General features: G+C 43.1%; 1 protein-coding gene across 2 annotated transcripts in view; it reads right to left on the minus strand.

The window, feature by feature from the left end:
- LOC139206878 (rho guanine nucleotide exchange factor 9) overlaps nt 1-7,397 on the minus strand; it is a 43,247-nt gene extending 35,850 nt beyond the window's left edge. Inside the window, exons 1-4 of one of the 2 annotated variants that reach the window (XM_070836475.1) lie at nt 7,188-7,397; nt 4,203-5,861; nt 1,736-1,862; nt 1,532-1,638 (exon numbers count right to left, since the gene is read on the minus strand). In XM_070836475.1, the coding sequence (XP_070692576.1) occupies nt 1,532-1,638; nt 1,736-1,862; nt 4,203-5,789 (1,821 nt within the window). In that variant the 5' untranslated portion in view covers nt 5,790-5,861; nt 7,188-7,397. Of the gene's footprint in view, nt 1-1,531; nt 1,639-1,735; nt 1,863-2,717; nt 3,316-4,202; nt 5,862-7,187 lie in introns of those variants that run through there. The other variant, XM_070836476.1, reaches the window with a different exon arrangement.
- Between the last annotated feature and the right edge of the window lie 12,327 nt (nt 7,398-19,724).

Genomic DNA, 19,724 nt, shown 5'->3' on the forward strand with positions numbered 1-19,724 from the left:
TTTCCAGTGTTATGAATCCACGTTCCCTACCCCAGGGGAGGGCCAAGACACAAAAGTGCACATACAAAGGGAGCATCTCTCTCTTCCCCCCTCTGTTTCTCTCCCACCCCTTTTTCTCTCTCTCACCCACACACTTTCTCTATTTAGCTCACACTTAAAAAGGCTGCCTAAAGATAGAAGCAAGAAGATGAACAGGAGCCAGCGAGTGTCATGGCAACAACGTGCAGTGGCTCACAAACACTATTTAGACCAGCAAGAAAAAGTTATAATCAAAGCCTAAAAGCAGTAGTATCACCTCTTCAAAGACATAGTTTACTGAATTCCAATGCAAAGACGTGCCAGGGCTCAAAGCCCAGGGCTCATAATTCAACAGCTGAGTAGACAGCATCTCTCATGAAAATGGACCACTTATTGTAAATGTTGTAGTTAATCCTCACTGACTCCTTGTAAACACAAGGATATTGATATTTATTGACATATACATATACATATATATATATATATATATATATATATATATATATATATATATATATTGATGTCTGAGTTTATTGTACCTACCCACAACACTGTGCAGACTCATTCTCAAATAGCACTGAACACTACATTTCTTGTATATTTTAGTGGGAAATATTCTCATATACTAAATGCTAATTAATATGTACTTTTGAATGAAACAGTTGTGAAATATTATGCATGTTGAACTTAGCATGTGGGACTCAGAGGAGATTCACTTCAGTATGATGAAATCACAATGTAAATGGTATTAAGCCCTATGCATTGCAGTTCTGTAGGTATAGATGTTGGACACAGCCCCAGAAATGTTCACTCCCCCATCAGGATATTTCAGAGAAACTCTGCATCTCCTTCCGCTAGAATCCCCCTGAGGCCACTTGCACATCAAAGCCCCGATTCTGAAATGCCTGGTTTCACTTCTTGACTACTATTACTCCAACGTACTCTGAAGCTAATTTAACACAACTGACAGAGACGCGTTACACTTCTCATAGATTCCAGCACACCAGGTATATGAGAACGGATCAATGTCTCTTTCTGCTGTTTCTTTCTATTAAAAAACATCTGCAATGTTGGGTGCCCAATTCAGGATGAGTAAAGGCCTAAGAGTAATGGATGACATTAATCCACATGGCCACCGCCTTCACGGATCAGCTCCTTCATAATAAGATGAAACACTGACCAGTGCCCTGTCATCTCCATATTATCCGCATCAGTGAGAGGTTATTTATCAGTCATACTCCTGCTCTATTATACATCCCATTATCTTATCTACATCTGCTCATATATGTGACAGGTGAACAAACTCAGTGTGACATGGATGTATGTCTGTGTGTGTGTGCATAAGCATTTAATATCATGATGATGGTATTTCTTTATAAATCTATACATACAGTGCTTTTTATAAATCCCTGTACAGGCCTTGAAAAAGCCTGATAGAAAGAGGAGTAAAAGCAGTGACTAGATCAATCTGTATTTATGTGTGTGTGTTTCTGGGGCTGTGTGTTCGACTCACAACATTGACCTGCAGTGGTTCTGAACCAGGTCTTAACAGCCTCCTCCTCCTGCAGCTACCAGAGCCTCCAGACCGCAGGCGCACGGACGATGACGACTGACCCATGTCTAGGGGACAGGCACAGACAAACAGATGATCAATTTGACAAACACACATCAATCAACAGCCTGCATATTAATGTAAAATAAGAATATGCAGTGGTACCTGACTGAGGAAGGAGCAGCGCCAAGGCAGTGAGAGTGCTGGGGGGTAGCGGCAGGGATCGGCACCGCTGGAGAGATACCCTGAGAGGGGGCTCTAACGGTGACACACCCGGGGGTCGAGACAAGGCCTAGAGGGTACTGAGTAGTCAGGACATCTCCTACATTCCATACAGAGTTACTTCGATGCACACACTCACACACAAGGTTGAATGCACACATCCCCCTGCCCTTCACGTTAAAAAAAATCTTCCTTACTGCCTTGTCCCCTTTTTTGTAGAGAATTAAAGTATTTCACATTCAGCAAGTCTATTCTGGTGCACTGGTCGGTGTGCATGCCCTGCAGCAAACCATGAGAGACTATACATCATGCCAACCGGGCGGTCTTGCAGGTTAAAATGAACCGACTCTGAGTTAGGGCAATGAGAGGTAGAGCTTATGGGAGCGATGAGGCAGAAAATTGGCCACAGAGAAAGACTGAGAGCGAGGGAGAGAGAAAGAGAAGCTACAAAGAAAGAAGAAAGAACGGGTGAGAGAGAGAAAAAGAGAAAGAGAGGGAGAGGGGGAGGTGAGCTGAGGGAAAAGCAGAATCCAGAAATACAGACCTCTATAAATGGGGCAGAGCATGCATGCATTGTTGCAGTGAACAGTGAGTGAGTAAATACTGGGTTAGTACTGGGCTGCCCTTCAAAGTCTGTAGTGTGTGTTTGATTCATTATGGGCTCAGGCTATATTTATCAGTGAGTTGGTGGAGACTATTAGTGAGACTCAGCCCTCCTACTTTCATTTTTTCAACATCAGGCTATGATATATGTGTGTGTAGATTTATATATATATATATGTGTGCGTGTATTTATATATATGTGTGTGTATATTTGTATCGGATATTTATGGATCTATGCCACTGGTGTTTGCCATTTTTATGTCAATGTTTATTTTCAGTGAAATTATGCGTGAATGTCTGTGCTTGTCATTTGACATCTTACACTGTGGTGCAGCTCCGTGGACTGTGTCTCCCTAGTAACACTGGTCTCTATGACAGAGCACGGCCTGGAGCGAGCTGCCATCCGTCTCTGCCCCGGAGAGTGTTGCATGGTGGGAGCAGGCCTGCGTCTCCGTCGGCATAGTGAGCCAACCTCACTATAATGGTTGTAGAGATCTCTGTCTGGGTTGGGCCTCCACAAGTCCAGTGCAGCTGAGGCCGGGCGAGGACGAGGCCGCAGGGGCTTGTGAGGTACAGAGGTCTTCTCTGTGCTAGAGTGGGACATGGCTGGGCACGGCTGTCTTACACTGCAGCCTGTCTGGCTGGCAATCTGCTCACACAGCTGTGATTGGCACAGAGACTCAGCAGTTTGGCCAAATTAAAAGGTGCAACAATGCATTTCTTGTCTGGGGAATTGGGAGGAATGTCTCTATAGATTCAACCAAACTCATATCCCTAATATGCAATACATCAGTAGCTCGTCACAAGTGTCAAGACTGCCCCTTGATGGCATTCACATTTCAGAGAAGAAATAAACATACAACAGACAGGTGGATTTAACAGTTTTAGGGTGGAGGATCTTACTTATCATCATTTCTCCTTAATTATTGCAGGACTGCACATTAACATCCTTCCAAAAGCACACATTCCCACAGTCCTTGCCCTTGTATAATAATCCCCTATGAAAGTGTGCTGAGTGTTGAGATGTCACATCTCATTTTGTCATTAGGAGTTGGGCTAACATGTCCTGACTCGTTGGTGTGACTAGGAGGGAGATGACTAATGCTTCCACTGGAGTGAGAAGGCAAGGGTGCCGTCATGGAGCGCAGACGTCACTGAGCTCTAGGGCTACTGCAGTCACACACACACGGCCAGCAGTCACACATGGCCAGTGTTATTTATGGGAAATAGGGTTTCCTTGCATGCTACATAAGGCTAGCTAAGCAGGAAAGGACAAACTTGTCTAACACGGTGTTGTCCACCATTGTAATTACTGACTGTTTCCTCCTCTCTCCAACAGATGGGGCAAAAGGACAACTGTAGATTAGGTGCCTTATTCATGTCCTCCCAGGCTGGTGTCTTGAATGTTTTTGTTTGTGCCTGACAGCTAATGAACCACACCTAGGACTTCTATCATGAGGAAATGACTAACAGCTCTGGTACCATTTACACCATCTACTTTGTTGTTGGTGATTTTAAGAAGCAAAAGAATGACCATGGTTAAAACAGTTACATAATGATATTTTGAGCATTTATGCAGTAATTACATGATGCATGCCTTTGGCGATGTTAATGATGTGGAAAAAGCCTGCAATGGAATGTGGTTATAGCATAAATGTGAGACACAATTTACATGATAATGCGGTTGTCTTAAAAAGAAAAACAAGATAGTAGTTTAGCAACACAAATGACTCCTTTAACAAACGCATTCACTAAAATTCAGTGGCCGGTAATTAACACGGCTCATTTTGTATTCAAAGTCACATACCTTAAATATTTCCTCTGTGGAATCTGATGCTGGCACACTATTGGTTGTGCTCTCTTTATCACCTTGTTGTGATTGGACAGTCACTTCCTGTGTCTGGTGGGAGCCAGGTGGAGCATCCCTGGAATTCTGCTCATTTCCTGTCTGTCCCTCTACCTTTTCCTCTGGACAGAAACAGTTTAATGGACCTTCTGTTTTAGTCTCTGTGTTTGGACCTGACTGGGGAATATGATTCTCTGCTATTGCTGTAGACCTGTGGTTTGTCTCTCTGTCTATATGTTTGTCTGTGCCCTCAGAACTCTTAAGGCCATTGACAGCTTGAGATCCTGGCCTAAAGGCTTTCAGGACCACCTTAGGGGATTGTCCACCTGTCACAGGTGCTGGAGCCTCGCTGTCAACGTTACTGGAGTGTGAGGATTTAGCGGTCACTGCTGGTGATGGTTTCGGCTGGGATTTTGGAAGCCTTTCACTGTGGAGTGTGAGGGACACGCTGTGAATGTTGTCCACTGTGCGCTGTGGGGCCCGAGGGGAGCTCATCTGAGTCCTCTCTCCCTCTGGAGGAGAGAAGGAGTGTGATGTTGTCCGCCATTTTCTGGCTGTCTCTGCTACACTGTTGAAAAACTTGAACAGACCACCAAAGTGCCCCTTGGTGTCGGAGTGTTTTGGGGGCGGTGGTTGAAAGTCTCTGACACTCTCAAAGTCTACTGAACCAAAGTCTGAGTCCATGGTCTTGTCCAGAGAGTGAAGCTCAGAGTCAAAGCTCCTCTCTGAGTAGACAGGATTGGCCTTCCCCAAGAGGGAAATCCTCCTCAGGTAACTCCACACATCTTTGTGCCTCCTTCCTCTACCCTGGTGGGTGCTTGGGCTACCTTTTATGCTGGGCTCCTCACAGCCTGCAGCTGTTTTGTTACAGTTGGTCGAATTGTTGTGGCTTCTTTTAGTATAGCAAACTCTGTCTGATGGTTTACAACCATTCTGAGTCACAGCCTCTCCCAGTACAGTGGGCTGGTGGCCATCTATAGGAGCTGTGAGGTCAATGTCTTCGAAGGAACAGTCAAATTCTGCTGTGTAGCCAGCATACGAGTGCCTCTTACCACGGTGTCTCAGTGTGCCCCTGCTGGACTGCTGCGGAGTGCCAATGTCGCGACAGAAAGATTCCTCATCCACCAAAGAGCTGCTGAACTTGGCAGTGGACAATTTCCCTGTTTTCCCTCTAAACACAGAGGGGGATTTAAGCTTCTTGAAAGAGCGAACTTTGTCAGCAAACGAGAGTTTAGGGATGGAAGCCTCCCCGGGCAGGATCATGGAGTGGGGTCTGCGCTCCAGCTCTGAGACAGCTCTCTTTCGGTTCAAGATCTTCCAGATGCCCCCAGTGGCACGGGGCCTCCGGTTGACCTCCTGTCTGTCCTTGACAGGGGTCTGAGGAGAGGCAGCCTGGGTCTCTCCCTGCCCCTCTGCAGGCCCTGGCCCAGTCTCCTGAATATAAACACTGCTGGTCTCATTCTCCACATCCAGAGAAACATTAAACACTCGGTTGACAAACCCATTAGGGTTGTTGCTCTCGGGGGCAGGGTTGTCCATCTGTTCCATCCTCTCTCATTCTACAGTGTCAGCTATCAGCTCCAGTGGACATCATGTCTCGGGCCTCTCTCTCTCAAACACCTGCAGGAACAAAACCACAATTTTATGCTGGACTCTGACATTAAACTGACTGCCTTGTCTTTCCAAATCATGCTTATTGCATTTTTACTTGTTCAGAGTGCCTGTAGATGCATGCCATACTTGCAAAATATATAATATTGGATATGCTGAGTGGATGGTCAGCTGCATTTTACCTACATGGGGGGTCAAACGTTCAAGAATAACAGATATGTAGTGCCACTTAAACACAGTCGGAACATTAGAGGTCTCATTTTGTGATTCACAGACAAGGGCCTTTGTACCATGAGTCAACAGTCACAAACACCCACCGCCTCCTCCCCCCATATTTGGTCCACATTATCCAAAGTAATTATTGGAGACACAGTCCCCGTCCACCATTTAAACCAGGAGGCTGTGTTGTCATGGAAACACTCACTACAGAGATGTCTGGTTATTTCAGGCCCGCTCCGGTTGTGACATCATCATAGCTCAGATAAGCTGCTTCTGAGGAAGAGGATGCTAGACTGCTACATGTTAATTACCCCCATTTCATAATCCCTTTAATGTATGGACGCCTCGTGTGTAATTGGGGCCTCCAGCACACGTCTTTGTTGCTACATGAGATCATAACCAAAGATGTGTTTCATTTCAGCTGGCCTTTTCGCAGAATGTCACAATTTAATTTAACAACGTTTTACTGATAAACCTTTTAAGAATACCATCTAAAGAAAGTACTCGGACATTTTTTTATTTTTTATTTTTTAAATGAACAAATGTCAGTTTAGCAGCGCAGAGTGCGGCCACACAAATTATCTAGTATTTATTTTAGCATTTTAAATGCAAAATGTGACGTCTCTTTATAGCCTAGCTTGTCTATAATATCCAGCTCTCTAATGACGGTAATATGAGTTTGTCCTTCTCTTGTGAAGCCTTCTTTGTAGTTGTGAGAACATAAACCACTAAAAACCATGAATTATTATTATTATTATTATTTTTGTCGTTCATGGCTTCCGTAATTGACACCGTCAGAAAACTTTAGCTAACTACTAACTCAGTTTCCAGTCAAAGTGACAGCTGTACTAGCTAACACTGACAGGGCAACTAAACTATGTCGGGCAGGGCGTCTCAAACTTATGTGTTCTTCTTTTTTTAATAACATGGCGTCATTAAAATTGACGGTGCAGCCGTTTAATTAGTGAACTTGCTTTGAGGTTCAGTTAAAACGTCGTTTAGTCTTAGTTACACTTACTAATTACCTCTGAAACTAACCAGTCAGGTTATACCCGCGAAAAATAAACTAGTCCCAGCGCATAAATTTAATACCCTAAAGCTTTTAGCTTCACTTACCCATAAAACCGTCCTCGGTTTAAAAGGGCATCGCTGCCGCTGTGCTGAAAGTCAATGAAAACACCGCCTTTGACTTCAGCTAAACGTATCCAGCGTATCCAAACTCAACTTATATCCATGAGTAAGGCAGAAGTTATGCTGCGGACAGCGACTCCCTTGTAGCTCTCATGACTTTGGGTTTTTTTGGCCACGGAACTTCGTGTCGGCTCTCATCGGACTGAGAGAAACTCCCGCAGAAAGCGACGGAGCGCTGAACTCTTGCCCTGTAAGCTCCTGCAGACGCAGACACTCTGATAAGTGATAAAGCTCTCACGCAGAAACACACACACACTACACACACACCCTATACACACACCCTACACACACACACACACACACGCATAGAGAGAGACAGAGAGAGAGAGTCAAACACACACCTACACACTAAGAAACACACCATTTATTTCAGAGTGCGTCTGCTTTAATAAAAAAAAAAGTTTAAAGCTGAACTTGTGATGAAGTTTAGATTAATAGTGGGTTGTTTGTTGTGTTTTTAATCCTGTTGTTAGTTCATTAAAACTCTATTTTCCATAGCTGTCACTGCATATATTTTTCCATGTATACACATAGTGTTTTCTACCCTATTTGCTGACGGATTCATAAAAGGAGCACTTATAACTTCTGAAGCAACATCGCTGACAACAAGTGATTGACTGAACTCTGGTCTCACTAGCTGATCCTCCTTTGGGATTTGCGTTGAATGTGAAAATCCTTCTATTGAAATGACACAATGGGGAAGAGGGAGCTCAGGGGGGGGGGGAAACTGAAGGAATTCACAAAAACCAAACAGCCCCAGAGCTCCATACCACCGTACGAAAGAGGAGATGGTGGAAGAAGGGGGCCTAAATTTAAACATTTCCTCTTTGTCCTGTTTTGGGCCCATTGTCATCGCATGGCGTTCTCCCTTCTGCACAGGAAGGAGTGGATCTGACATCAACGCTCTCAGGCTGACAATGCCAGGAAGTCTGTCTGACTGTATGTAAATATCTCTATGTGTCCATGCTTCCCTTGCCTGCCCGAGGAGCCGCTCTCCTGTCCACGGCCCTCTCCCCGGAGCGGCTCTAGGTACTTGAAGGTGTAGCAGTAGTAGTGGTAGCAACATGGTGATTTACACGCTACACTTCTCCCCATAACTCATCTGCAACTGTCACTGCGAATTACAGCAACGTCATCTTCAAATGACCTCTCCTCTGATGGAGCATCCTCACCTCATGGCTCCATATGGAGACCTAATAGACTCTTTTTAATCTATATACACACACTAACCTACATTTGTGGACTTCTGATCTTCACGTTTTGCCTTTTCTCCTCTATGCCGTCACTTTTCCCACATAGTTTTGCGTTGACTTGCTGTTTGTTCACCTCTTTCACTCCCCATTCCCTCACTTCTCCCTTCCCTCCCCTTTACTCACTCACTTCCTCAGAACCCCAAGCCGTCTTCCTGTTGTCCCCTCCCGTCACAAAAGACATCCTGGCTCAAACATGCCAAATGTTTCAGCTCAGATCTGGCTTATTCAGACATAAAACTAACCGCTTATCTTTAGAAAATTGATTTTGTCCAAGCGGCGTTGTGTGTGTGTGTGTGTGTGTGTGTGTGTGAATGACAGAAAGCGTGAAAGGGGAGAGAGAAAGAGAGTGATGAATGCAGGGAGACAGATTAGAGATTTATGGCCTCTCCACCAGCTGGGTCTGTCTGTGTCTGAAATGATAAGTTTTGTTGACGTTTGGCGAGCTGTGTACCTTACAGCGAGTTGACTTTGTTGCCTATTCAGCGTGAGTGTTGAACACTCTGAACAGAGCTCTTTGAAATGATGTCATTGCCTTCTCATTTTCAGAACAATCGACCTCTTCCTCCTCTTCCTATGACACGGTCCCTGCTGGTGGGTTCGCTGGAGATTACTGGAGACAAACACTTGTTGAGTTTAGGCCCAGCTGTAATTATTTCGCCAGTCTTTGTCAAAGCCGCTGAGTGAAAACAGGCTGCCGTGAAAAAGCCAGCCAGACAGGGAGGGAGGGGAGGAGGTTGGGGCGTGGGTGTGTGGGGGGGGGGTGCAGATATGTTGTGATATCAAATGAAAGGCTTAGTAAAGCCTGGGAACTGGATTTTGAGAGGTGTAACTCGTGTGAGACCAGCTGGGAGACCAGTGAACTTTTGTTTTCTGTGCAGGTGTTTGGGAAGATGGAGGCTGAAACACTGCTTGGCTGTGTAACGTTACTTAGATCAGGTGGCTGCTGAGTTTAGGCAGCTAGAGGGAGATGCTGATGACGCTGTGAGAGCGCGCTTACATACATGCATATGTATACACACGTACTTTATGGCTCCCTGTACGCTGCCACACACACACACACGCACACACACACACACAGACGAATGAACATTTCTGCCCACGTTTGGTATAAAATATGCCCAGGTAGTATTTGCCTCCAGTGGTAGAAGAGAGTTTGAATTACACTGGCATTCCTGACATTCCCTCTGCACTGACCTGCATACTTCCCTGGCCTGGCTGCACATGGCACTATCCCTTAAACACACACACACACACACACATCCTAGCAGTTTGCAGACACTTTGATCTTAGGCACAATCAGTTTGGGATGATCAATCAGTTTGGGCTAACACACACACATACGTGTGTAGCAGCTCACATGGCACACACATGGACACCTGGAATGGTAATGGTGTGTAAAGGCCTGAATGTTCCTGGTTGATGTGAAGGTTTCACTAAATGACTTATCCAGCAGCCATCTTAGAGGCAGTCAGTGAGAGAGATGCATAGAGAGAAAGAGTGAGAGGGACAGGACAGGATAGGGGGAGTGAGTGTCTGTGTGTGTGTGTGTGTGTGTGTGTGTGTGTGTGTGTGTGTGTGTGTGTGTGTGTGTGTGTGGAGCTTTCAGCTGGGGACTTTTAGCCACTATCAGGATGAATCTGAAAACAGGAAGGGGGGTTCCATTAAACAAGACCAGCGGAAGACAACCACAGTTCTACTTCCTGTTTTAGAGCAAGGGAGGAAACAGCAGATTTTTTAGGAATTCAAATCAGAATCAACACACCGGAAAGAACATCTTTATAACACATAAAGATGCTTTTATTTTGGCCAAATTCAGAGCATTCACGAGCTCATTGCTGTAGTACTATTTGCATTTTCCTCAACCCTATTTTTCTATGGGGTTTTAGTAAAGCAGTTTTTAGCTTTCTCTCGTAAAATCAAAAGTGGGATCATTTATCCCAGTTCTGTATTTGTGTGATCCGGCTCTGTATCTCGCCGCACAGGCCTTGGGCTGAGCTGGACTTGGCTGTGTTTGTGGGTCAGCAGCAGTGAGAGAAAAGCAGCCCGGCATACAAAACACCATTTCCGCTGATCTGGGTGCTTCCACCTCTTCGGAGAGCAAAGTTTCTGATTGGGAAAACCCAGGGGGACGGGGTGATGAGGGGTGGGATCATAGTCTGCGGAGTTGGGATGTTTAGCTAAGGAGAACAAAAGGAGATAAAACATTGCAGATCGTCCTGCTTCTTCTCAACACAGAGTGACAGTATTGCCGAGCGGCTGAGATCAAAAGCAAGATAGCACACAATTAGTAGTGTGATTGATAGTAAACTGGCATTCCTCTGACTGATTTGTCATTGAGAAAGTTCCTTTAGAGTTGTCTGTTTTTATCTCCTTGATGAATGTTGACCTCTGACCAAATGATTGTCTCTGGTCAGTGTCCTCTGTGCAGGTTAGGTTGTGAAAATAGTGGACTGAGCGGCCTTGTTTTTAATGGAGATGGAGCAATAGCCACATTATTCGGCCTATCAGTTATAACTGGATACAATACCTCCCCCTCCCTCCCTCCCTCCCTCCCTCTCTATTTCTCTGTCCTAGCTACAGCTCCTTCACCATGTCCTAGTTACAGGCGGAGGGATACGCATGGCGAGTGTGCATCTCTCTTCCCGTTCCTTTCACGCACATCCTCTGTCTTATCACCGCACAAGGGCGCACAGGAGGGAGCGAAGCTGTCATTTTGTAAGCTCACATAGTGCTTTAATATGATATCGAATTATATGTTCACTCATAATCCAGAGGTTACAAACAGTCTTTCTTCAAAAGTGAATCTGGTAACCCTATGGGCAAGAGGCCTATTTACAGACTATAGATTAAGATTGCATGTTATATCTTTGATTACCACAAAAACAGCCAGCTGTTTAAGCAGGTTTGAGACAGTCACAGCTCTAATCCTGCTCTAGTCATAGTCAAAATTCAGGGAAAGCTTACCAGATGATGGGAGATACTCAGAATCCACCACCACTTTTTGCAGGTGAAAAAACTGTTTATCTGAAGAAAGGGAAAGAGCACAGATGTATGAATGTACTTATTTATAAAAATGTACTATCTGCATAATAAGTAATGTCTAGTTGACTTTAATCCACTTGTCAAAACTGTCATGTAAGTCTGTAATGTAGCAGAGGCACAGCAGTCTTTGATACTATTACCATGGAAATAAGTTATTTTACCTGTTTACCTGTGTGTCCAGCCTGTGTTGTGTTTATAGCTAATCATATATTGCTTTGTATGTTGTGTTTCATGTTTCAGCACATCCGTGTCTTTTATTTCATTGTATGAAAGAATTCAACAAAACCATAGCATTGTACTTTTGGAGCATGCATGCACTTGTGTTGTTCTAAATGCGAACCCTCCGCCCCATTCAAACACACAGGCACACACTTCTCTCTGTTACGGTGATGTAACTTCTTGTAGAGGTTGTCAGTCTCGACAAATATCCAAAAGCAGAAATCCACCTGGGCGAAGAGAGACATCTAGTGGGACCAACTGAAACTGCTCTCTTTGTGTCCATACCAGCAGGATGTGAGTGGCAATTTTGTAGATTTATTTGATGCACGTCTTTAAAGACAATATAAGATATTTCTGACCTGCAAGATGCCTCTCACTGGAACATACTTTCGCTCTGCACGTTAATACTCAATACACATGTTGTGTCTGAAACCTCCTGTGCACCCATCTGCAGTTATGGGTCTCTTCCACATGATGGCACTCTGGCTCTGTCAAAGGACATATGCACGCATCTAGCCAGCTGAATAGTGGATTACAAGACAATCCTTCATTATTAAAAATCAGATATAGCGTACATTTGAGAATATTGTCTATTTCAGGAGTAATACCACGCAGGCAAATCCAGGTTTCAGGGGAATCAAACTGATAGAGTGAAACGGGAGGAATTGATCCAAAATGATGAAATGAAATTGACAAAATTTGCTAAGAGATTTTTAATTAACTACTAGAGTTCCGAGGCTTTCTTCACTCTCTCATTGAATTATTGGCTGCTGTTAGATAAGTCCAACAACAAACTACTACCAAACCTGATAAAGGGCTCTGCTCGTGCTTTGCACCGGTCTGCCTTTAGGTGCAGCATTAATGACAGAGATACCCTAAGGCTTCAGGCTGCTCTCTCTGTAATGTAGGTGTAGTTACACGTGGGGTAATGCTTTAGAACTGCCAGGGCATATGCGTTAACAGGAATCCTCTCCATTGGGATTCAGCCTTTAGCCGCGTGTCAATCAATGGACCATGGTCATACTGCTGAAGCTGTGACCACAGATACATTTTTTGAGAAAATGTGCCCTGGGCTAAAAAGTAATTTGGTGTGAAAGTAAAGAATTAGACCTCGGAGATGTGGCTACCATTAAAGCTAGATGTGATTAAAGCTACAGGCATCGATTGGGTCGCTGTTTCAAGGTACCAAGCCTCAGGATGTTCTGCAGAATAGCGGAATCACTCTTGTCAATTTCATGATTTTCAACTGTAACACTGAGATGATTTCATTTGCTTAGCACGTTTGCAAAAAGCTTTAGCAAAAAAAAAAAAAAAAACCCAGCTTGATCTCACACTTTAGCCATCAAGTTCCAAAGAATCGGTGGATGCCTAATTGATACAGGTTAGGTAATGACTTGGTTTAAATTAAGAGCTACAAGTCAAGTGGAACTTTCTCATTTATTATTCAGTGAAGCATGTCGTCCTTGCTTAAAGGCCTAAAGAGACAAGATAAGAGGCTTTTTAATCCGTATATGGGAGACGTACGTCCGTCTCAGCTCTCAGTTCCAATCAGTCAGGACGAGGAGAAATCAGCAGAGACAGTGGTCATGTGTGTTTGACTCCCACATGTGTTTATCCAGTTCACCTGGTGCACGTTCATTTATTTATGTGTGCTTATTCTGAGTACAGCGTGCGTGAGGGAAAAGAGGTATTCTGGTTATTAGGGGGAAAACTGTTGAAGAGGTTAGAGCTCAGCACTCCAAGCTGAAGCCACTTTTGCTTTCATGTTAGTAGCTGTCCAAGCCCAAAATGGCCAATTACCATCATTTCTCTGCTGGTGGTGGTAATATTAGTGAAATAGTCAGAGATAGTCAGAGAGAGAAAGAGAGGGACAGAGAGAGAGAGAGAGAGAGAGTGATGCTGAGGGAACCAAGAGCAGATGAGGTAGAGGCAGCAGAGATAAGCCAGAAAATAAAACCATATTTCCACAGCATGGAAATCAGACAACATCCACCATGACAGAAGGTGAATCCATCATCTGCAAAGGAAATAGATTCAATTAGATGGGTCCTTCTGGTGTGTGAATATACACAGAGATTGTTTTTATGGTAATAATGATCGTAATTGCAATATCTCCAAGTCCTTTCACATTGATTATGCAGTGTAAATAAGCAGAGAGATGCATAGTAACAGAGCACTGTATATATATATATATATATAATGTATAATAAATAAACACACACCCTTAAATCTATTTGAAAAAGGGAAAAAGGAAGAGAGGTTAAGAAAGAAAGAAAGAGAAAACCGATTGTGTGGTATCTCAGCATATACAAGTGTGTAAGCATGCATGCACTATTATTATTGAGAGCTAGATGAAGACTCAGTTTTCCCCAAAGACTCCTCCACTGATCTGTGTCTCAGTGTCTCAGTCTGATCTTTGCCAGGAGGAAAATGCTGTTAGAGCTTGAAAGATTGCATGCACATTATTTCTTATGGGAAATACACGATATTCACTTAGAAACAGGATGATGTTTTTATCACGCTCATTCTCACAGTCTAAAAAAGCTAATCAATCCGCGCCAATCACAGCCACGCACCGTGAATGCTTAAAAAGTAAATATCACTACATCGTTTTCAACTCTTTCAATTTTGATAATCCCCCCAAGGAACACGTTGCTTAACAGGAGACAACTAGTGCACATCATAATTTCCAAGAGACGAAAAAACTCAAAGAGCCTCAAACACCAAGCAAGGTCCAAGTGAAAGAGGTGACATTTCTCGGTTAGGTTAGATGAAAGATTTCCTTGTGTCTTTTCATCGAGGTTGATAATGCTGCTCGCAGTATTACATGTGGGTGACTTTGGTTGCTACTGAAAAGGAATATAGAGTCTGTTTTTTGACCTTTCATTCGACTGACGAGACCTTACCAACAGACTGACATCAATATCAGACTGTCTTGTCTGACAGGGAAAAAGAGAAGCACACCACTTTGTTGACAGAGTATGATCAGGGAGTTAATGTGAACAGTGGCAGAGGGGTTTAGAAACACCTGTGCTGGAGAGTGATGATGCTGAGAGGAGAGGGAAAAGGCACTGCAGACCTGAATGATAATATCACAGCAAAAGAGAAACATCTATCCAGATGAGATCTTTTTTTTTCTCTCGCTGCTGCTGCTGATTTCAAAGAACACACGTTGAAAGGAGCTGATCGTCCTCCTCGGTCCAGCCTCAACCTGGGGTCCTGTTAATTTCCATTGTACGTCCTCACATGATATCAAATCAAGCGCTGCTCGCGCTGAGTTTATTTTCATTTGATTAATCCTAATGCAGCCTTGCCCAGCCTGTGATGATAACAATGAGGGTTGCATGTCTCACTGCCTCCATCTGTCCTACCACAACATGTCTGGGAACACAACATCACCAGAACACCAGAACGGTTAATCTGCCTTATTTACTTCTCCCAATATGGCTGCTTTGTCACACACATCGTTTGTCCTCCAGGATAAATATTTCCCCAGCGTCGGTGCATACTAAATGTTGATTTATCCTCAGCCTGTTAAACTGGCCAATCTGCATATGGCGTGTTTGTGTTTTGTCAGGATGCATCCACTGTGACAATATATACTATAATTATCATCTAAGTGTGACAGCAGAGCTGGAATCCATTCATTGGTCTGCCGAGACCTGGGTGTGCGCGAGTGGACTCAGTTGTCATACTGTTGCTGTGTATTGAAGATGCCTCGTCTGACAAAGGGCTGGTTTAATGGGAGAACAATTTAATGTTGTCTGGTTTCATTGTAATGAACAAGATCTCGACTCATTTTGTTGTCCTCAAAGGAGAGAAATAAAAGGGGGGAGTCAGAGGGAGCGAGAATAAGAAAGAGATGAAGATCTGATTCGTTGTCTGGCTATTTATGTTGCTGAAAAAAAGAGAATTTGGATCAGGCCATTTAACTTAATGCTCTCTCTTCTTTGCTAACGGTCTGAAGATAATTAGTATTACTAATCAAAACACTTGTATCTGCTCTCCCCTGGTGTGTCATCCTCCCTCAGGGCCATTGTAAACTATCTATTGCTATGAAGGCCACTCAATTGTTCCTTTTATGTTTCCATTGGATATACACGAACGCAATCTAATGTATTTCCTATCTGCACCATTTATTGTTGCCACTCTTCAGTTTGTTGTTTTTGTGCGAGTCACCACCAAACATCACGTAAAAAAAAAAGTCAGATTTCGCGGGTTTGGATTCAAACATATCAACCAGTCTTTAGTGGATGAATGCAAACTGGATAGCATTAGCAGGAGAAACATGCATTTTAATATGTGATTAGTTGTCACTGCCTCAGTAATCCAGTTTATTGCTGTTTATTATTGTAGATTTGTTGGCTTGTTTGTAAGTGGCTGCAGCTAAACAATCAGAGTAATTTTTTTCAAATATGTGATTTATCATTTAGTCTTAAATGTCTGGAAGTTCCCATGCAGTCCATGATAACATCCTTAAATCTCTTGTTTTGTTCAACCAGCAGTCTACACCCCAACGATATCAGATTAGCCATGATATAAAACAGAGAAAAATCTGTGTAGCTGAAACCAGAGAATGTTTGCTTGATAAATGACTTAAAGGATTAATAGCTCATCAGAACTGTTGGCTACTCATTTTCTGCCAGTTGACTTATTGATAAATGGACGTATTGTTCATAAATGAGCTTTTACTGATCTGCCAGACAAAGTACACACTTTGAAGACATCACTTGGCGGCTGTGTAATTGTTTTGTATTTTTATAGGTTAAAAAAATTGATTATTCATGAAAACACAAGTCTACAGCTGTGATGTACTTAGGCACAGTGATGTGACACTGCTAACACTGGTGTGCACAATTTCATGCAAACCCATTCAAAAGGTTGTTGAGGTATTTACTGAGTAAAAAGCACAGGAAGCAAAGGGCGGCAACAGTATGGTTTCTGTTCTTTCTGTAACCATTGCAGTGTCTCTCTCCCTCTTGAAGTCGCTTTACTGTGGATTGGGGATATTGGCAGAGGGGAATGGTTGTGTTTGACTTCATATCAATGAATTACAGCCTGTCATGGATTTTACATTAATTAGTTTGTCCTTACCTGAGAGCAATGACTGGAATCCAGAGAAAAGAATAATTTTGCACATCTCTGATTAAATTGGGTCAAATTACTTTTTTGAGATATGAGCCTGGAGAAAATTGAGGAATTTTACTTTTGTTTTCACACTTAAAGACTCTAATGTGGTTGGAGCAGGGCCTCTAGTCTACTGGGTGGCACATCATGAAGTTACAGTTGCAAAGCCATTTGTGTATGATGTGAATTAATGAAATGAAAGTAAAATAAATGTTATGCAGCTGGGAAAGGTGTTTCTATTGTGCAGTACTTGTGCAGTTAGATTACTATGTTACAATGTTATCATTTCTCCATTACCCATGTAGTTGAGAAAGTTGATTCTATCGGATTTAGATTTATTTAAACCAGTGAAAAGTTCTTTTCTGAAAAGCATTACATTTTCAAGACTAAATAAGCACCAATCCAAAAGAAAGAACAACCCTACTTTTCCAGCAGCAGGCAGCCATTTTCATCAAACTCCAGCTGCTAGCGACTAACGACCAACTAGCTTGTACAACAATGTTAAACACTTTACCATCTCAAGACCAAGACTTTTTTCTTATAAGATGGTGAACACCAAAATAGAGCTAAAAAGAGGTTGAATGAAAGCATAATAGCAAAAAAATTGTGAAGTGGCTCTAAAATATCAGGGCTGCAGGTATGCCGCCCTGTCTTGGCGATTATAAACTTCTGTGCTTTGTGACTGAAAAGCGATGAATGCAGTGGCTAAAGGATGATGGGAACTTTGATGTGGCTGGCATGTCTGCGGTCGGCAGTGTTTATGCTAGTGCAAAGAAAGAGTAGCGAGCAATCATCTTTAACAGCAACAGCAGCTTCCTTTATGGTAATTGGAGACATGTCAATGTTGTGTTTATTCCAAGTGTAGGTATTGACATGGCGCCAAAGAATTAATTTACCTCACTTGAAAACATTATTATTCATGAGTCACCTTTTGCAGCAAAATCACTGATCATCCAAAAAGCTGTTGAGGGCTAAGCCTGCAATCAAAACAGAACAAGACAGCGAGAGTGGCTGTGACTAACAATCCCTGGAGAGAAAGCAACCTTGATGGGTTTCAGACACTGCTGGTGTCTGACAGGGTTGTTTGGTCTCTCCCTTGTGCCCCTCCTCATGAAACCTCTCTCAAAAAAAACCCAGATCAAACTAGCCTCACTGCTCCTTGTTCTTGATGATAGAAAATTATATCTAAATAAAATATGAAAGCATAGTCTGCTTGAAAGTTCTTGTGAGCCGTTTATTGTCAGATACATGTACAGTATGTGACAACTGAAGAGGCAGGCTGTATGTATTTGAAATGCAAAAAAAAAAAAAAAAAAAAAAAGAAGAAATAAAGCTAATTTGAAACCTCATGCATATTCAGATATTAAGGTAGGGCAGCCTCACTCTTGAAGATGTTTCAGAATGTTCCAGCTTTACTCATCTGTCACACACTTTGTACTGTGCAAGAACTCTACTGGGAGAGGGTTCATATGTTTTGCAAAAGACTTCTTTCAACACTTTTGGCAAGCGATCAGCCCCTTAGCCAACTCAGCTGTGATATGCCTGTTGGAACTGGTGCATAATAAGAAAGTGGTCTTAAGTGTGAAAAATATCATTATTCCCCATTTAACGAATCTTCTAAACTCATCACTACAAGTCCTACCATGGTGGAAAGGTGCTCCCGCAGCCACTGTGATAATGTGCAATATGCACTTAATGTGTGTGTGTGTGTGTGTGTGTGTATGCATAATTCAGCTGCACGTGTGTTTGCGCGCTCACATTTGTATGTACATGCGTGGGTGTGTGTCCCTACGAGACAGGATTAAGTGTAGATAGAGTTTTCAGAGTAGAACCAATCTCTTGGAGAGACAGGGGTCTCTGGGCTCTAAGCGCTGAGCCCCCCTTCTCCTCCTCGGCATTTCCCTCCCACTCCTCTCAGCACCGTGCTTAAATACTGTGAGGCCTTGGGATGAGACTTGGATAAACTAGTGTGGTCTCACGTTTGTGGTTCCCATCTAAACTCAGCCTCTTTTTCTATAAGTAAAAGAAAAAAAAGGGTGAGAAGTCTGCTAATGGATACATAAACAGACAGATACGGCTTGTGTCTGTCTGCTTTGCCGATCACAAGTGTCAATCTTTAAAAGCGGCGATGAAAGACTGAAATTTTGTGCGCAGCAGTCTCTGTTGAGCATGTGAAGGCTGAACAGAGACAGGGTAGAGAATGTCCCTGTCACATTCGAGGCCAGAAAACAACACTGAATACCTGTGATGTTTATGTTTTTCATCACCCAATGTCCGTGGGAGAGTGAAGGAACATTTTTTTTTTCTTTTGCGCACAGAGCAAAATTGCAGAGACAAGCAGACATTACCTTGCAAAGTCAAGACCCAACATTTGCGATGTGTATTGACATATTGATTTTCCTTGGCAGCTATTGGCAGACGGAGTAAGGAGGATGGGGCCATGTGTGCGGGTCCACGGGAGCTCGGTGAGATCCAGGCAGCATTATGCACACCAAGAGAATGAGGCTTAGCATATATTGAGTGTTTATGCTGCAGAATAGAAAGTGTGGAGCACCTTTGCTTAAACTCACTGACTGTTAAATTGGGCTTAACTAAAAATCCCTCTTACACAAACAGAAAGTGATCCAGGCCTTTTTTTTTTTACTCTGCATAAAATCTTTTTCTTGTGAACGATTTTGCCAAAACGCTATCTTTGCTTTACATGTAAATACACAGATGAACGTGTATACGACAGAGACGGAGAAAGCGAAGGAGTCTGGCCGATAGATGAAGGAGGATAATGTGTTGAAAGAGGTGATTTGGAGGAGAATGAAGGATATCC

This window comes from Pempheris klunzingeri, chromosome 9 (genome assembly GCF_042242105.1).
Source record: "Pempheris klunzingeri isolate RE-2024b chromosome 9, fPemKlu1.hap1, whole genome shotgun sequence".
NCBI classification, from domain to species: Eukaryota; Metazoa; Chordata; class Actinopteri; order Acropomatiformes; family Pempheridae; genus Pempheris; species Pempheris klunzingeri.